The sequence below is a fragment of the Mustela putorius genome, unplaced genomic scaffold (assembly GCF_011764305.1).
Source record: "Mustela putorius furo isolate JIRA1106 unplaced genomic scaffold, ASM1176430v1.1 tig00000487_pilon_pilon_pilon, whole genome shotgun sequence".
In the NCBI taxonomy this organism is placed as follows: Eukaryota; Metazoa; Chordata; class Mammalia; order Carnivora; family Mustelidae; genus Mustela; species Mustela putorius.
In genome coordinates, this window is record NW_025421399.1 from 1,478,161 (window position 1) to 1,493,340 (window position 15,180).

The following is a 15,180-nucleotide window of genomic DNA, read 5'->3' on the forward strand; positions in this document are numbered from 1 at the left end:
GGGCTGAGGCGCGCGCTTGCGCGGGGTCCGGGAAAGCTGCGCGTGCCGGGAGAGAGAGGCTGGGGAAGGGGGAGGTGAGAGGAGAGAGGGTGGGAAGGAGAGAGAGAGCAGCGGAGAACCTGGAACGACAGAGAGAGAGAGAAGGGAGAAGGGTTGGGGGAGAGAGTGGATAGAGGGAGGGGTGGGTTAGGAAGAGAGACAGCGATCCGCTGCGAACCCCAGGAGGAGAACTGGGAGCCCGAAGTGGACCTGGAGCCCTAGCCGGAGCCGGGCCCTGGGAGGCGGCCGCCGAGACCCGTCAGCCCTGCACCATGTGTCTTCGGCTCCTCTGCATCCTGCTCGCCGCGGTCTCGGGAGCCCGGGGCTGGGGCTACTGTGAGTGCCGGGCTCAGCTGCAAGCAGGGTGGGACCCGGGAGTCCGAAGCCTGCAGGGCGGGTCCAGCCGCATTGCGGCTAGGTGGTCGCGGGTCCCTTCCCCGGCCGGCGCGCGCTTGCTCGTTTCCATCCTTTTCTGCCTCTCCCCCGCGCTCCGCAATGCAGCTCCGAGGCTGGCGCGCGCTCCCGGGCCGGTGCTGGGCTCCGAGGAGCCGAGGATCCAGTCGGCTCCGGGGAGGGATTTGGGACTGGGATCCAAGCGGGAGCTGGTGCCTGGGCGTGAGGGTTGGGGATAAGGGTGGTACTGGTGATCCCAGCGAGGGATGAGGTTTTTCCAGCATGTGGGGCTGGGCTTGGAGCTGGCCCAGGGGCTAGGATTTGGGGCTGGGGCTGGATTTTGAGGCTGGGATCCAAGCAAGAGTTGGTGACCCTGATTCCTGCGAAGGTTGGACATGGAGCTGGTGATGCTGGTATGACTGGCTGGGTTTGGGACCAAGGCCTGGATTGGGGGTTGGTGAGGGTTGGGGGTGCTGATGAGTGGGATCCATGATAAGGCTGGGGCTGGATTGGTGCCTTGGGCTGACTCAGGTTTTGAAAGATGCTAAGGTTGTGTTTGGGGGAGTACTAAGCCTGGGCTGGTAGGAGGGCAGTCACAGACCTGGGGAAGATCCAGCTTAGGGGTCCCCCCAGAAGAAGAAGGCAGCCCCCCTGAGTGTGCAGCTGTTGCTGCAGCCCAGGTTGAGTAGATGGCTTAAGTTAGTGCTGGGGTGCCTGCTGGGGAACAGAGAAGGAGGAGCTCCAGTTGCTCAGTGTGCCTGGTGTTTCGAAGGACCTGGGAGGGGCCCAGTGACCAAAATGTCTGTTTCCCCAACCCAGACGGCTGTGACGAGGAGCTGGTCGGGCCTCTGTACGCACGCTCCCTGGGTGCCTCCTCCTACTATGGGCTCTTCACTGCCCCGAGATTTGCCCGGCTGCACGGTGAGCCAGGCACCGCCCCAAGGTGTGGTGGGGGCCCTGGAAGGTCAGGCATAACAGGAGAGCCAGGGGTAAAATGCCCTTGCCTCTTCTATAGGCATAAGCGGATGGTCTCCCCGAATCGGGGACCCGAATCCTTGGCTCCAGATTGACTTAATGAAGAAGCACCGGATCCGAGCTGTGGCCACCCAGGGCTCATTTAACTCGTGGGACTGGGTCACACGCTACATGCTGCTCTATGGGGACCGAGTGGACAGCTGGACACCATTCTACCAGCAAGGGCACAATGCGGTATTCCAGGCCCCCTGTGCACGCACTTGGAGAACCCCCTCAGTTCTGCAACCTGCTCTGGGCACTGGTTTGGGGGAGATGAAGGAGGAGGAGATGGGGACACGTGTGAGGAACAGCGGCTTCCAATGTGGGGATTCAGTCCAGAGGCACGGTCCACTCACCGTGGGTGCAAGACTTTCTCAGATGACAGGGTTTCACATACTTTAGGGTCAAATCTGGGAGAGCTTTTTTTTTTCTTTTTTTAAGATTTTATTTATTTATTTGACAGACAGAGATCACAAGTAGGCAGAGAGGCAGGCACAGAGAGAGGAGGAAGCAGGCTCCCTGCTGAGCAGAGAGCCCGATGCGGGGCTCAATCCCAGGACTCTGGGATCATGACCTGAGCTGAAGGCAGAGGATTTAACCCACTAAGCCACGCAGGCGCCCCTGGGAGAGCTTCTTGAATGAGGTGACATCCGAGTTGAGCTCGGAGGAGATAATGGGATGGTGGGAGAGGACACGCTAGGTCATCTGTTTTTTTAAAGCCACGAGGGTCCAGGAGATCAAGGAGAGCCTGCTTTCTGGAAGCTGATATTGGCTGGGTGTGACAACTGCGGGCTGGGCTGGGAGGCTGTGGAGAAATAAAGCAGAAGGTTGGGACCTGATCTCCCCTCTGCCCTTTCCCCTCAGACCTTCTTCGGGAACGTGAACGAGTCGGCGATAGTGCGCCACGACCTGCACTACCACTTCACCGCGCGCTACATCCGCATCGTGCCCCTGGCTTGGAACCCGCGTGGCAAGATCGGCCTGAGGCTCGGCCTCTACGGCTGCCCTTACAGTAAGACTGCGGGATTCGTGGGGGTGGGGGAGGGGGCGGAGGGCTCGGGAATCAGTCTTCCGGGTCCTCGGCCCACCTGCTGGCCTTCGCGCAGAGTCCGACGTGCTCTATTTCGACGGTGATGATGCCATCTCGTACCGCTTCCCGCGAGGGGTCAGCCGGAGTCTGTGGGACGTGTTCGCCTTCAGTTTCAAGACAGAAGAGAAGGACGGGCTCCTGCTGCATGCGGAGGGGGTCCAGGGCGACTACGTGACACTGGAGCTGCAGGGGGCGCACTTGCTGCTGCACATGAGCCTGGGTGAGCTCCACCGTCGCGGGTACTACCCCAGCGGCTTGGCTGCCACACCCCTCGCGGCCCTGCCTCAGCGAAGCCGCTCCCACTCCGGATCTTGCCATTCCTTACGTTTGGACCAGCTCGCCTTTTCTGTGCATGGTTTGGCGCTAACAAAACACTGGACTCCGAGTCAGAAGATCTGGATGCCAGTCTCAGCTCCACCTACCAGTGGTGTGACCTTGGAAAAGGAACCTCTCCAGTCTGTTTCCTCATTGTGGAAACCTTATATACATTAAGTGTACCTATACATACAAGCCCAAAGAGTTGTTATTTTGTATCTCATTAGCTTTTCATAACAACCATAGAATGAACTAGAAGCAGCTATTGTAAAACAGGGGCCCAGAGGGGTTAAACGACATACCCTAAGTTGCATACTCCCCAGTGGGCACCATTCCATCTTAAGCTGAAGATGTCCAATCTCTATATACCCCCTCCCCAGGCTGCCCTGGGCCCTGTGCCAACCCTTCTCTGTGCTCCTGGAAGCTGCTGCACCTGGGGGAGGCCTCTCCAGATTGTAGGTCTCTCTGGGGCCTCTCTGGGGCTCTCCAGATAGTAGGTCTGACCCTGCTCCTCCGTTCCCCCAGGCAGCAGCCCCATCCAGCCCAGGCCCGGTCACACCACTGTGAGCGCTGGTGGCGTCCTCAACGACCAGCACTGGCATTACGTGCGGGTGGACCGATTTGGCCGGGATGCAAACCTCACCCTGGATGGCTATGTACAGCGCTTTGTGCTCAACGGTGACTTTGAGAGGCTGAACTTGGACAATGAGGTGAGCAGAGTGATTCATTTAGTTGAGTTGGGGTGCTGGGGGGTCCCTCAGGGGACAGTGCTCTCCAGTTCCTGAATCTCCTAGCAGCTCTTGGCAAAATTGCGGTTCACAGGCCTGGGTTGTTGTTGTTCTTGGTATTGTTAGAAGGCAGATTTCTTGGGCACCCCCCCCAAAACAACTGACATGGGATCTGGAAATCTGGGTTTTGGGGATCAGATGAGATGAGAAAATTGCCCCATTGAATTGCTCAACTCTGTGGCCCTGATCTGCAGATAAAGAATCCCACAGGTTAATTGACCTACCCAAGGGCATGCACCCAATCTGTGGTGGAGTCAGGGCCAGCACCCAAGCCTGGGGAGGCCCAGCAAGCTTTCAGCTTGAATAGCGATGCTGGGGAAATGTGTATTTCAAGTCTTATATAAAGCCAGGCTAGGAGCCTGGGAAAGCCTGGGGAGGAGGAGAGAGAGAGGGGCATGAGCTTGAACTCGCATCCAGGGACCCTAATCCCTTGCCCCGCCCACAGATGTACATTGGGGGTCTGGTGGGCGCTGCGCAGAAGAACCTCGCTTATCGGCATAATTTCCGAGGCTGCATAGAAAACATAATCTTCAACCGAGTCAACATCGCAGACCTGGCTGTGCGGCGCCATTCGAGGATCACCTTCGAGGCCAGTGGGCAGGGCGTTCAGGGAGGGCAGAACATCAGAGTTGCTCGGAAAGCAAAGAGAATCAGATAAAAGCTGAGGATTCCTCTCTCCCCAGCCAAATGCTCAAGTGGGTGGAGGGCATCATCACAGACTCACAGGAGGTGCAAAGGCCACCCCTCCCTAACCCCCAGCTGAGAAGCTGTGGTCTGGTCTAACCACATCCTCAATTAATGTTTGAGGAAAATACGATGCAGAGACCGGCTTGGCAGTGGCTTGGCCAGGGATCACCGAGTTGTACAGTGGTTGAGTCCGATCTTGAACCCAGGTCTGTTTTGGTGTGGTCCCCATCCCCCACCCCACCCCACCCCACCCCAGCTCAGCAGCGAGTGTTCTAGTGCCTGCCAGGAAGCCAGCCGGAAGTTGCCTCTCCCGGCTGGGAGGAAGGGAAGGAGGGAGCGGCGGCCCATGGAGATGGTGTAAAGAAGTCACAGCCAGCAGAGAGTCCCCCAGGGCCGCTTGGTTGGAGACACCCTCCACAGCCGGTTAAGGTTGTAGTGGGTGGGAATGGTCAGAATGGGAGGTCTCCGCCCGCACGCACCCCGAGGCTGTGCGCTGTGCGGGGAGGAAGGTCCGAGACCACTATGGAAACTGAATTCCCCGCGGAGGCAGGCGGCTTCATTCTCTTGGGTGCTGATGGAACCTCACCTTCATCCTCAGGGTAAGGTGGCCTTCCGTTGCCTGGACCCGGTTCCTCACCCGGTCAACTTCGGAGGGCCTCACAACTTTGTGCAGGTGCCTGGCTTCCCGCGCCGAGGCCGCTTCGCGGTCTCCTTCCGCTTCCGCACCTGGGATCTCACGGGGCTGCTGCTTTTCTCCCGCCTGGGGGACGGGCTGGGCCACGTGGAGCTGATGCTCAGTGAAGGGCAGGTCAACGTGTCCATCGCGCAGACTGGCCGAAAGAAGCTTCAGTTCGCTGCTGGTGAGAGGTGGAAGGTTGCGGGGCGGGGGGGGGGGGGGAGGAGGAGACCCCAGCAGGCCAGAGAAGGGCCCAGGAGGAGCCGGTGTGGGCCAGCACTGAGGCCCTGGCTTATTGGAGAGGGGGGAGGGCGGGGCGGCGCGAGCGGGGGTGGGGGGTGGGGTGCTTGGAAAAGCAGGGAGTGGCCAGAGGCTCGGAGTCAGAGCAGAGGGTCTAAGGGTGCTGGGAGCGGCAGGAAGGCCGAGAGTCCTGGTACCCTCTAGCTCCAGGGGGCTCCAGAAGTGTTTATTACTTGTTTGTGGCTTTGCAGACTCTGCCTCAGCTGCTAGGGTCAGGGAAGACAGTCAAAGATGTCAGCACTCAGTGGGAGCAGTGTAATGGCTGGGGTGGTGCCTGGGGGACTCAGTCAGTTCAGTTAGGCGTCTGACCCTTGATTTGGGCTCAAGTCTTTATCCCAGGGTGATGAGCTCGAGTCCTCTGTTGAACTTCATGCTCAGCAGGGAGTCAGCTTGAGATTCTCTCTCTCTCCCTCTGGACCCCACCCTCCCCCACAGGCACTCTCCACTCTCCTCTGTCTCTCTCAAATAAATAAATCTTTCTTATATATTATATACCACTTATTTATTTATTTATTTTAAAAAGATTTTATTTATCCATTTGACACACAGAGAGAAATCACAAGTAGGGAGATAGGCAGGCAACCGAGGGGGAAAGCAGGCTCCCTGCTGAGCAGAGAGCCCGATGCAGGGCTCTATCCCAGGACCCTGAGATCAGGACCTGAGCCGAAGGCAGAAGCTTAACTCACTGAGCCACCCAGGCACCCCATGTTTTATATACTATTTATATGTTTAATATGTGATGTGTTTTGTATATTGTATATCATACACACATACACACATATATATGTAGTGTAATGGAGGGCACATAGGACCGAATGAGGTCGCTGCCTCCAGGCTGCAGACACCCTTCTCTCAGAATGTGGTGTTTCCCACACACCCACTCCATCCTTTCCTCCTGCCCAGGGTACCGCCTGAACGATGGCTTTTGGCACGAGGTGAACTTTGCAGCCCAGGAGAACCATGCCGTCATCAGCATTGATGATGTGGAGGGGGCAGAGGTCAGGGTCTCATACCCACTGCTGATCCGCACCGGCACCTCATACTTCTTTGGGGGTAAGTGGGAGCCAACCTGGCCAGACCCCTGTCTCTGGGTGGGAAGGCACCACCAAACTCCCCTCAGATGGGGCTGCCTGGAGAGTTTGGTAGGGATAAATCCCCATCTCCCCTCTGGAGCCTTGGGGACTGGAAGGTCACTGCCATGGTCTCTTGGCCCCCTTCCTTCCTTCATGTCTGGCTTTCCTTTGGCATCTCCCTGGGGGAGGGTCTCTGGGGTCTCCCCTGGGGAGGGCCTCACAGGGGTGGTTGCTCCAGGTTGTCCCAAACCAGCCAGTCGATCGGGCTGCCACTCCAACCAGACGGCGTTCCATGGCTGCATGGAGCTGCTCAAGGTGGACGGCCAGCTGGTCAACCTGACTCTGGTGGAGGGCCGGCGGCTCGGATACTATGCTGAGGTCCTCTTTGACACATGTGGCATCACTGATAGGTATCCAGAAGCCCCTTTCCCTTCAAGAGGCGACCCCTCCAAAGCCCTCTTTGGTGGTCTCCTGATGGGATTGGCCTTTCTCAATAATCTCCCCCCTCCCGCTCCCAGCTCCTCCGTGTCCCACCTGGAGAGTGTCTCACCCTCTCGTCCTTCTTTACTTAGCTCTTCCATTAAAGCGACACGCGCGCAGAATGGAAACGAAGCCTCTGCTCTTGGTCCTAAAGGGTTTTCTTCTGTGTTGGGTGGGGGAGAGGGAGAGGGCGGGTACACAGTAGTCCTTGAGCCCTGAGGCCTGCCTTAATGTGCTAGCACTTAGACGTAAACCTGGCTTGTTCCTCGCGGTCCTGGTGCTCTCAGGAGCCGGAAGTGAAGCCGGTAGGGATCAGACCCCACGCTCACAGTAAGGCGCCTTCCCTTGGTGCTGACCCTCTTCTCTAGGTGTAGCCCTAACATGTGTGAGCATGATGGACGCTGCTACCAGTCCTGGGATGACTTCATCTGCTACTGTGAACTGACAGGCTACAAGGGGGAGACGTGTCACCAACGTAAGCCGCCTGGGGGAGGTGGCCGCTCAGGGGCAGGGAGGCCAGGAGGTTGCTGGGGATCATGAGGCTGCTGGAGCCGGTAGGACTGGCCTTTCCTCGCCCTCTGACCCCATAACTGCTTTCTCCACCCCACAACCTACCAGCTCTGTATAAGGAATCTTGTGAAGCTTATCGGCTCAGTGGGAAAACTTCTGGAAACTTCACCATTGATCCTGATGGCAGTGGCCCTCTGAAGCCATTTGTAGTGTACTGTGATATCCGAGGTAAGTGACTCTGATGGGTGGTGAAGGGGCAGCTGACAAGGCTGTGAGGGGGTGTGGGGGAAACAGGGGACTGAAGGGGGGGCAGGGGCTAGCCAGACTGAACCGTGGTGTTGGGGGGTAAAGGGGTAGAGGGGAAAGGGGACACTCAGGAATTTGTAATCTAGCCTTGCAGATAAATTCTAGCTTCCTGATCCAGTCCAGCCATCATATCTAGCCTCAACAATGTTGAGGGCCCAGAGCTAGGCTGGAACGGAGCTGCTTGGGCAACTTTATTGGCTCTGAGGAGCAGCAGTGGTGGTGGACATGGGCAGGGAGATGGGTAGAGAATGGCCATCTCGAGCCAAAACTCTGTCTCTTCCACTTCCCCAGAGAACCGGGCATGGACAGTTGTGCGGCATGACAGGCTGTGGACAACTCGGGTGACAGGTTCTAGCATGGAGCGGCCGTTCCTGGGGGCCATCCAGTATTGGAATGCCTCCTGGGAGGAAGTCAGTGCCCTGGCCAATGCTTCCCAGCACTGTGAACAGTGGATCGAGTTCTCCTGCTACAATTCCCGGCTGCTCAACACTGCTGGTAAGGGCCTAGGCTGCCGTGGGCAGGGTGCAGAGCTGGAGGAGCGCCCTGGTTGGTGGGGTGGGCTGAGGGGTTTGGGAGGAGGGAACCAGAGAGGTCAGCAGGAGTTCTTGAACACTCGAGCAAGGATCTGGGCTGGTTGGAAAGGGGAGAGAGGAGCCCATGGGCTAATGGAGGGATGGGGCCTGCCAATGGCCTCCACGTCTTCCCCAGGAGGCTACCCCTACAGCTTCTGGATTGGGAGAAATGAGGAGCAGCACTTCTACTGGGGAGGCTCACAGCCTGGAATCCAGCGCTGTGCCTGTGGTCTGGACCGGAGCTGCGTGGACCCCGCTCTGCACTGTAACTGTGATGCCGACCAGCCCCAGTGGTGAGGGGCCGAGGGCCAGGGCGCTCAGGATTCCAGGGGCAGCGGAGCGGCAGGGGCTGAACCGCTGCGTCCTGCCCCCACAGGAGAACCGACAAGGGACTGCTGACCTTTGTGGACCATTTGCCCGTCACTCAGGTGGTGGTGGGGGACACGAACCGCTCCAATTCTGAGGCCCAGTTCTTCCTGAGGCCTCTGCGCTGCTATGGCGATCGTGAGTGGCGGAACCCTTTTGTGTGCCCTCCCCAGGGTTGGCTCTCCAGTTTCCGAAATTTAGACCACCTGACCCACTGCAGGTCTCTAGGACGTCCTGCCAGCCACCCAGCTCCTGCCGGGATGGGACCCCTTTAACCATTCTCCTTGCCCCATCTTCCCCCACCCCACCGGGGGCTCCCTTATTTCTCCACCCTCTGACCTCCCTGACCAGGCTTTCCTCCTGGTTTTGCAGGAAACTCCTGGAACACCATCTCCTTCCACACTGGGGCTGCCCTGCGCTTTCCCCCGATCCGTGCCAACCACAGCCTTGATGTCTCCTTCTACTTCAGGACCTCGGCTCCCTCGGGAGTCTTCCTAGAGAATATGGGGGGCCCTTACTGCCAGTGGCGCCGGCCTTACGTGCGGGTGGAACTCAACAGTGAGCAGGCAGACGCTGGGAGGGACATGGGCTGGACGGAGATCTCTGGGGGGAGGTGGGGTAGGCAGAGGTTAGGGGAAGAGACAAAGGCAGGTGCCAGCACGGAAAGGGCTTTAGAGAACGGTAGGTTCTAGAGCCGGGTCTGTCTTGGTAGCAGCTTTGTGAACTTGGGCACTCGCTTCAGCGATCTGGGCCTCAGGCCCCTCACCTTCGAGAAGGCACTTGGACTCCTGAGGTGTTTTCTGCCTGACCAGTTCTAACCTCAGCAGTGGGGCTGGGAGGCTTGCCTCCGGGGATCTGCAAATTTGGGAGAGACCAGGAGTGCGAGGTTTTAAGGAGTTTATGGGTTTTTGTCCCAGGTTGAGGAAAACTAGAGGGACGTTCAAGGAACTCCGAGGAGTGAGGAGGAGAGGTGGTATGGAGTGAGGAACCCGTGGGGTCTGACTCCTTTCTCCCCGACCCCTGCGTTGTCCAGCCTCCCGGGACGTGGTCTTTGCCTTCGATGTGGGGAATGGGGATGAGAACCTGACAGTACACTCGGATGACTTTGAATTCAACGACGATGAGTGGCACTTGGTCCGGGCAGAAATCAACGTGAAGCAGGCCCGGCTCCGTGTGGACCACCGGCCCTGGGTGCTGCGGCCCATGCCCCTGCAGACCTACATCTGGCTGGAGTACGACCAGCCCCTTTACGTCGGTGAGCAGCCGCCCTGCGCCGGGTCTGAGGCCTCCTGCCCCTTCCCACCCTCTCACGTGTCTGAGGTCCCAACACCCTCTGCTGCGGAGTGGGCCAAGAGCTCACCTCTCCTGTCTAGGCCATGGATTTTATTCCATGCTCTCACCCCCCTTGGCTCCCTTCCCAGCCCCAATACTTACCCCTGCCTCTGGCTCTACACCCATTTCTTGACCTGCCTGCCCTTCCCAGGATCTGCAGAGCTAAAGAGGCGCCCCTTCGTGGGTTGCCTGAGGGCGATGCGTCTGAATGGAGTAACTCTGAACCTGGAGGGCCGTGCCAATGCCTCGGAGGGTACCTCACCCAACTGCACAGGCCATTGCGCCCACCCCCGGTTCCCCTGTTTCCACGGAGGCCGCTGTGTGGAGCGCTACAGCTACTACACGTGTGACTGTGACCTCACGGCGTTTGATGGGCCATACTGCAACCACGGTCAGTGCAGATGGGAGACCCAGGAGCCACAGGGTGCAGAGGGGTATTGGGAGGACAAGGGAAGGATGGTGGGTGCAGAGTCAGCACCAGGGAAAACTAGAGTTGTCCTGGCTTCCTGAGCTCTGAGCTGGGACCATCTCTGAGCCAGGACTGCTGAAGATGATGGGCGACACCAAGCCATAGAGAGGTGAGGAGGGGATGGTGCAGCTGGCTGGTACTGAAAGAACTCAAAAGCAACTGCCAGATAACTTCCCCATCTTCCCACTGTCACCAAGATATCACAGGTTCCCCACCCTTGCAAGCATACCCAGCTCAGGTGGTGCAGTCTGCTCCCATGCCATTTCCTAGTTGATAATCGCTGAGCTCCTAAACAGGTGTCTACAGCCTGGTTCTCGGTGAAGGCAAGCCTTGACATTCACCTTAGCAAGATTCTGCACGTGCACCCAGACCACATCCTTCCTAAGGCTGGTCTAGGAGGATGCACGTGCAGGAGCGTTCATGGTGGGAGAAGTCTCCTGGAGCAGGGACTTGCAGGGATGCAGGGACCAGCAGAGGACCTTGGGTATTGGTTTGGGGGTGAGTAGTGGAGAGTGTACCAGAGAGGACCATGATACTTCGATTCTTTTTTTTTTTTAGATTCTATTTATTTGCGAGAGAGAGGGAGCACGAGCAAGGGGAGGGGCAGAGGGAGAAACAGACTCCCTACTGAGCAGGGAGCCCGACACAGGCTCCATCTCGGGACCCTGGGAGCATGACCTGAGCCCCAAGCAGATGCTTAATTGACTGAGCCACCCAGGCATCCCCATGATACCTCGATTCTAACCATAGCTCCCTGCATACGGCATATCCTTATAGAAGTCACTAGCCACTTCTGAGACTCGGTTTCCTCCATCTGTAAAAGGCACAGGTCGTATTGGATGATCTTTTCCTTTTCTCATGGTTTTAAGACTCCATTCTGGGACCTAGAGGCTCCAGGGGACCTGACAGTGAGTGAAGGCAGGCTGTGATAGTGGCAGGACATGAGGCGGAGGTCCAGGGTGGGTGGGTGACCTACAATGTCTGAAGCCAGGAGCAGCAGTGCTGATCCCCCTCCATGTGCCCTCAGATATCGGCGGATTCTTCGAGCCGGGCACCTGGATGCGCTACAACCTGCAGTCGGCTCTGCGCTCGGCAGCCCGGGAGTTCTCACACATGCTGAGCCGCCCGGTGCCAGGCTATGAGCCGGGTTATGTCCCTGGCTATGACACTCCAGGTTACGTGCCCGGCTACCACGGGCCCGGGTACCGTCTGCCTGAGTACCCCCGGCCTGGCCGGCCGGTGCCCGGGTACCGAGGGCCAGTCTACAATGTCACTGGAGAGGAGGTGTCCTTCAGCTTCAGCACGGACTCCGCCCCCGCGGTCCTGCTCTATGTCAGCTCCTTCGTGCGTGACTACATGGCTGTGCTCATCAAGGAAGATGGTAAGGTCCCACGGGGACCCAGCCCCAGCTTCCTGCAGGGTGCCCTTCACTGTCGCAGCTGCTGGTCCACTGACACAACCCCCCACCCCCCAACCCGGAGCTCTCCCAAGAGGGGGCTGTGGGTACTGAGTGGACACGCCCTTTCTCCCCCTGCCCCACCCCCATCCCACAGGGACCCTGCAGCTGCGGTACCAGCTGGGCACCAGCCCCTACGTGTACCAGCTGACCACGAGGCCGGTCACGGACGGCCAGCCGCACAGCGTCAACATCACCCGCGTCTACCGCAACCTCTTCATCCAGGTGCGTGGAGGGACAGGGACCCCCTCAGGACGCACCCAGGCAGTGGCCCCAGGGACGTGTCCAATAGCACAGGGAGAGTGCCTCCCAGTTTACAGAGGAGTCTCATGGGTCTTGCGTGTTGTTCTGGGAGGTCATCTGGGGAGGTGGATGTTCTCATGTCTGTTCCGTAAGGCAGGGAACAGGCTCGGGGCGTCTCGGGGTTCCCCACCGAGGCAGGCCACCGGCAGCTGCCACGACAGGGCTCAGAACGAGGCTGCCGGATTGTTCACAGCGAATCCTTCAGTGGATGGCTGTCCACCTGCGGCTGAGCGAGGGCTCCCCAGGAGCACGGGAGTCCCCGTGTGGGCCTGGCTTGGTCAGCCTCTGCTTCTCCCTCCCTCCGCACCTCTCCCCTGCCCCTCAGGTGGACTACTTCCCACTGACGGAGCAGAAGTTTTCGCTGTTGGTGGACAGCCAGCTGGACTCACCCAAGGCCTTGTATTTGGGGCGTGTTATGGGTGAGCTGAGGGTGCCAGCGTGTTTGGGGCAAGGAGCAGAGGGGTGGAGGCGCAAGGGAGGCCTGGATGATGAGGGAGCCGGGGCGGCTGCGAAGGCAGCAGTAAGGAGGGGCCGGAAACCCGCTGGTGGTGAGTGGGGCAAGGCTGGGGGGGCCCAGCCCCTCTCCCTCTGGGCCTGCCTCTCCCTCAGAGACCGGCGTCATCGACCCAGAGATCCAGCGCTACAACACCCCGGGGTTTTCGGGGTGCCTGTCTGGAGTTCGATTCAACAACGTGGCTCCCCTCAAGACCCACTTCCGGGCCCCTCGGCCCATGACAGCGGAGCTGGCCGAGGCCCTCCGCGTTCAGGGGGAGCTGTCCGAATCTAACTGCGGAGCCATGCCGCGCCTTGTCGCAGAGGTGCCCCCTGAGCTGGACCCCTGGTATCTGCCCCCAGGTGGGTCTGGGGGACACACAGAGGAGGGAGGGTCGACAGGGAAGGGCAGCGGTTCTTAACACAGAGGAGGCTTCGCCTCGCCTCACCGGTGCTTTTCCCCTCCAGACTTCCCGTACTACCACGATGAGGGATGGGTTGCCATACTTCTCGGCTGTAAGTAACAGGAGCACTACCTTGACCTCATTCTACCCCCCGGGGGCATTCCCTCCCTGTCCCGGACCCCCGGGCTGAGGGCGGCGAAGGCATAAGGTGTGGGGGCACACACACGGATGAGCCAGGCTGTGCGGATGGCGGCAGAGAAGCGAGCTGCCGAGTCCTCCGTGTCTGAGGACACCATGGACTCTGAACTGAACAATTAAAATGGGGCTCTAGCAAAGGGATGAGGAGAAAGAGGGTGCAGCAGTTTCTAGAGAGGCGAGAAACTGGGGTAAGCCCAGGGATGTGGACAGAGAATACGGGAAACGGAAGACAGCAGCAGGGTGAGCCCGGAACTCAGACCTGCAAGACATTTGGGACTGGCTTGACAAGTGTGAACTGCGGACGGCCACGCACGTACCCTTTTGGCCAAAAGCATCCATGTGTGTCTGCGGAGAAAACCCCAAGATTGGCCCTGAACTCTTCCTTTTTTCCCTTGCAGTTTTGGTGGCCTTCCTGCTGCTGGGGCTGGTGGGGATGTTGGTGCTCTTCTATCTGCAAAATCATCGCTACAAGGGCTCCTACCACACCAATGAGCCCAAGGCCACCCATGATTACCACCCTGGCAGCAAACCTCCTCTCCCTGCCTCAGGGACTGCCCCGGTCCCAGCCCCTACGGCAGCTTCCACCCCAGCCCCAGCCCCAGCCCCAACCCCAGCCCCAGCCCCAGCCCCAGCCCCAGCCCCAGCCCCTGGCCCCCGGGACCAAAATCTCCCCCAGATCCTGGAGGAGTCCAGGTCTGAGTGAATCAGGAGAAGGGCTCTAGGGACCAAGTCCATCTCCTCTGAATCCCCCAATCCCCACCTCTCCCCACCCTGTCAGGGACATTTGGCTCCTCTTAGCTGGTTCCGCTCATGCAGAGGAGGCCCCTCCTGCCAAGTCTGGTAGGCCGCGCTACAGATGGGACCAAAGGGAGTGGCCAGCCTCACTGCCTAAACCGATGCCCTCCCCGTCCCCATTTCCCCAGGCTCCTGGTTGTTCGCCTGCCCCAAAGGAGAAGCTCCGTGGGGTTGAGACAGGCCCCCTCTGCCATCCCTGTCCCAGCTGCTGCCAGGGATTAACAACAGAGTGCAAGGGAGATTAACTGCTTCCCTTCAAATATTCAATCTCAGCAGGGACAGATGTGTGGGATTGCAGGGATGCACAGGGCATGGGGGGAGGAGGCTGCTAAATCATATCCCCTAGCCTCCCCACTGCCCTGCAGAACGTCTTCCATCTGCTTCCACTCAGTTGGGGGTTAGGGAAGACTTCGTTGCTGTTCCCCACCTTCTCATGTTTGTTTTGTACAGAGACCAAGAGGCCTCGCTTTTAGCACCTTAGTACCTCCGCTGCTTCACATGCTTTAGCCAAAGCCATAAAAAACAACTTGCAATGTAGAGAGAAAAATGCAGACACACCGACTAGCCAGCCCTCTGTTCTTCCTCCCTCTCCCAAGATATGCAATAGCCTTGGTGCCTGTCCAAAGGCTTGGCCCCCTCTCCAGTGCATGAGGAGTCTTCTTTCCTCCGCTCAGAGATGCTGCTTTGTTTGCCCAGGAGGTCATATTCTTTATATATATTTTTTGTTGCAAAGTCTCTCTCCAGAGAAACTCTATATATTACTCTAATTTTTTAATTATCAGTTTATATATAAAAGAAAAATCAATTGACTGTCCTGTGCTGTGCCCACGGTTTGTAGTTTTTGCTTCTCCCGTGTTGGAAGTCTTGTGAGGTCTGCTGGCCACTCACCCAGCCCGACCCAGCCTCCACTCTCAAGCCGTGCGCTCAGAGCCAGAGCCGTCCTAATAAAGCAGAGTGGCAGAGCCCCAGTCTGTGCGTGGTAGCTGGCGTCACGGCAAGGGGATAAGCGGGATGTTTTTAAGGGATCTCATCTGAGGGCTCAGGAAGTTCTACGAAGAGCCCTTGGAATCCTCACAACACTAACTAGGAGCCTGACTGGCTCTTGCCAACCCCTCGACCCCC

General features: G+C 58.5%; 2 protein-coding genes across 3 annotated transcripts in view; one reads left to right on the forward strand and one right to left on the reverse strand.

The window, feature by feature from the left end:
- Nucleotides 1-161: 161 nt before the first annotated feature.
- CNTNAP1 (contactin associated protein 1) lies at nucleotides 162-15,091 on the forward strand. 2 transcript variants are annotated; one of them, XM_004772664.3, is made up of 24 exons: nucleotides 162-375; nucleotides 1,252-1,353; nucleotides 1,448-1,641; nucleotides 2,311-2,458; nucleotides 2,553-2,756; nucleotides 3,377-3,561; nucleotides 4,085-4,228; nucleotides 4,925-5,186; nucleotides 6,206-6,355; nucleotides 6,614-6,785; nucleotides 7,224-7,330; nucleotides 7,474-7,593; nucleotides 7,963-8,166; nucleotides 8,380-8,536; nucleotides 8,620-8,747; nucleotides 8,982-9,167; nucleotides 9,643-9,864; nucleotides 10,093-10,332; nucleotides 11,438-11,791; nucleotides 11,964-12,091; nucleotides 12,495-12,588; nucleotides 12,779-13,024; nucleotides 13,130-13,177; nucleotides 13,662-15,091. In XM_004772664.3, exons 1-24 carry the CDS (start codon nucleotides 312-314, stop codon nucleotides 13,964-13,966), a joined length of 4,164 nt encoding a protein of 1,387 aa, XP_004772721.1. In that variant the 5' UTR covers nucleotides 162-311; the 3' UTR covers nucleotides 13,967-15,091. The 2 variants fall into 2 exon arrangements, with proteins under 2 accessions (XP_004772721.1, XP_012901386.1); XM_013045932.2 differs by lacking the exon at nucleotides 162-375 and adding an exon at nucleotides 759-845.
- The window catches only part of EZH1 (enhancer of zeste 1 polycomb repressive complex 2 subunit), a 36,036-nt gene continuing 31,902 nt past the window's right edge, over nucleotides 11,047-15,180 (reverse strand). The window contains exon 21 of the mRNA XM_045080721.1: nucleotides 11,047-11,312. Within this exon, the coding sequence (XP_044936656.1) occupies nucleotides 11,267-11,312 (46 nt within the window). The 3' untranslated portion in view covers nucleotides 11,047-11,266. The remainder of the gene's footprint in view (nucleotides 11,313-15,180) is intronic.

What these genes read in the sequence shown, in the direction of transcription:
- CNTNAP1 (XM_004772664.3), top strand. Translation starts at nt 312, where the DNA reads ATGTGTCTTCGGCTCCTCTGCATCCTGCTCGCCGCGGTCTCGGGAGCC. An exon ending in AGCCCGGGGCTGGGGCTACT is followed by an intron (nt 376 to 1,251) that starts GTGAGTGCCGGG and finishes TCCCCAACCCAG; the next exon opens with ACGGCTGTGACGAGGAGCTG. An exon ending in GCTGCTGCACATGAGCCTGG is followed by an intron (nt 2,757 to 3,376) that starts GTGAGCTCCACC and finishes CCGTTCCCCCAG; the next exon opens with GCAGCAGCCCCATCCAGCCC.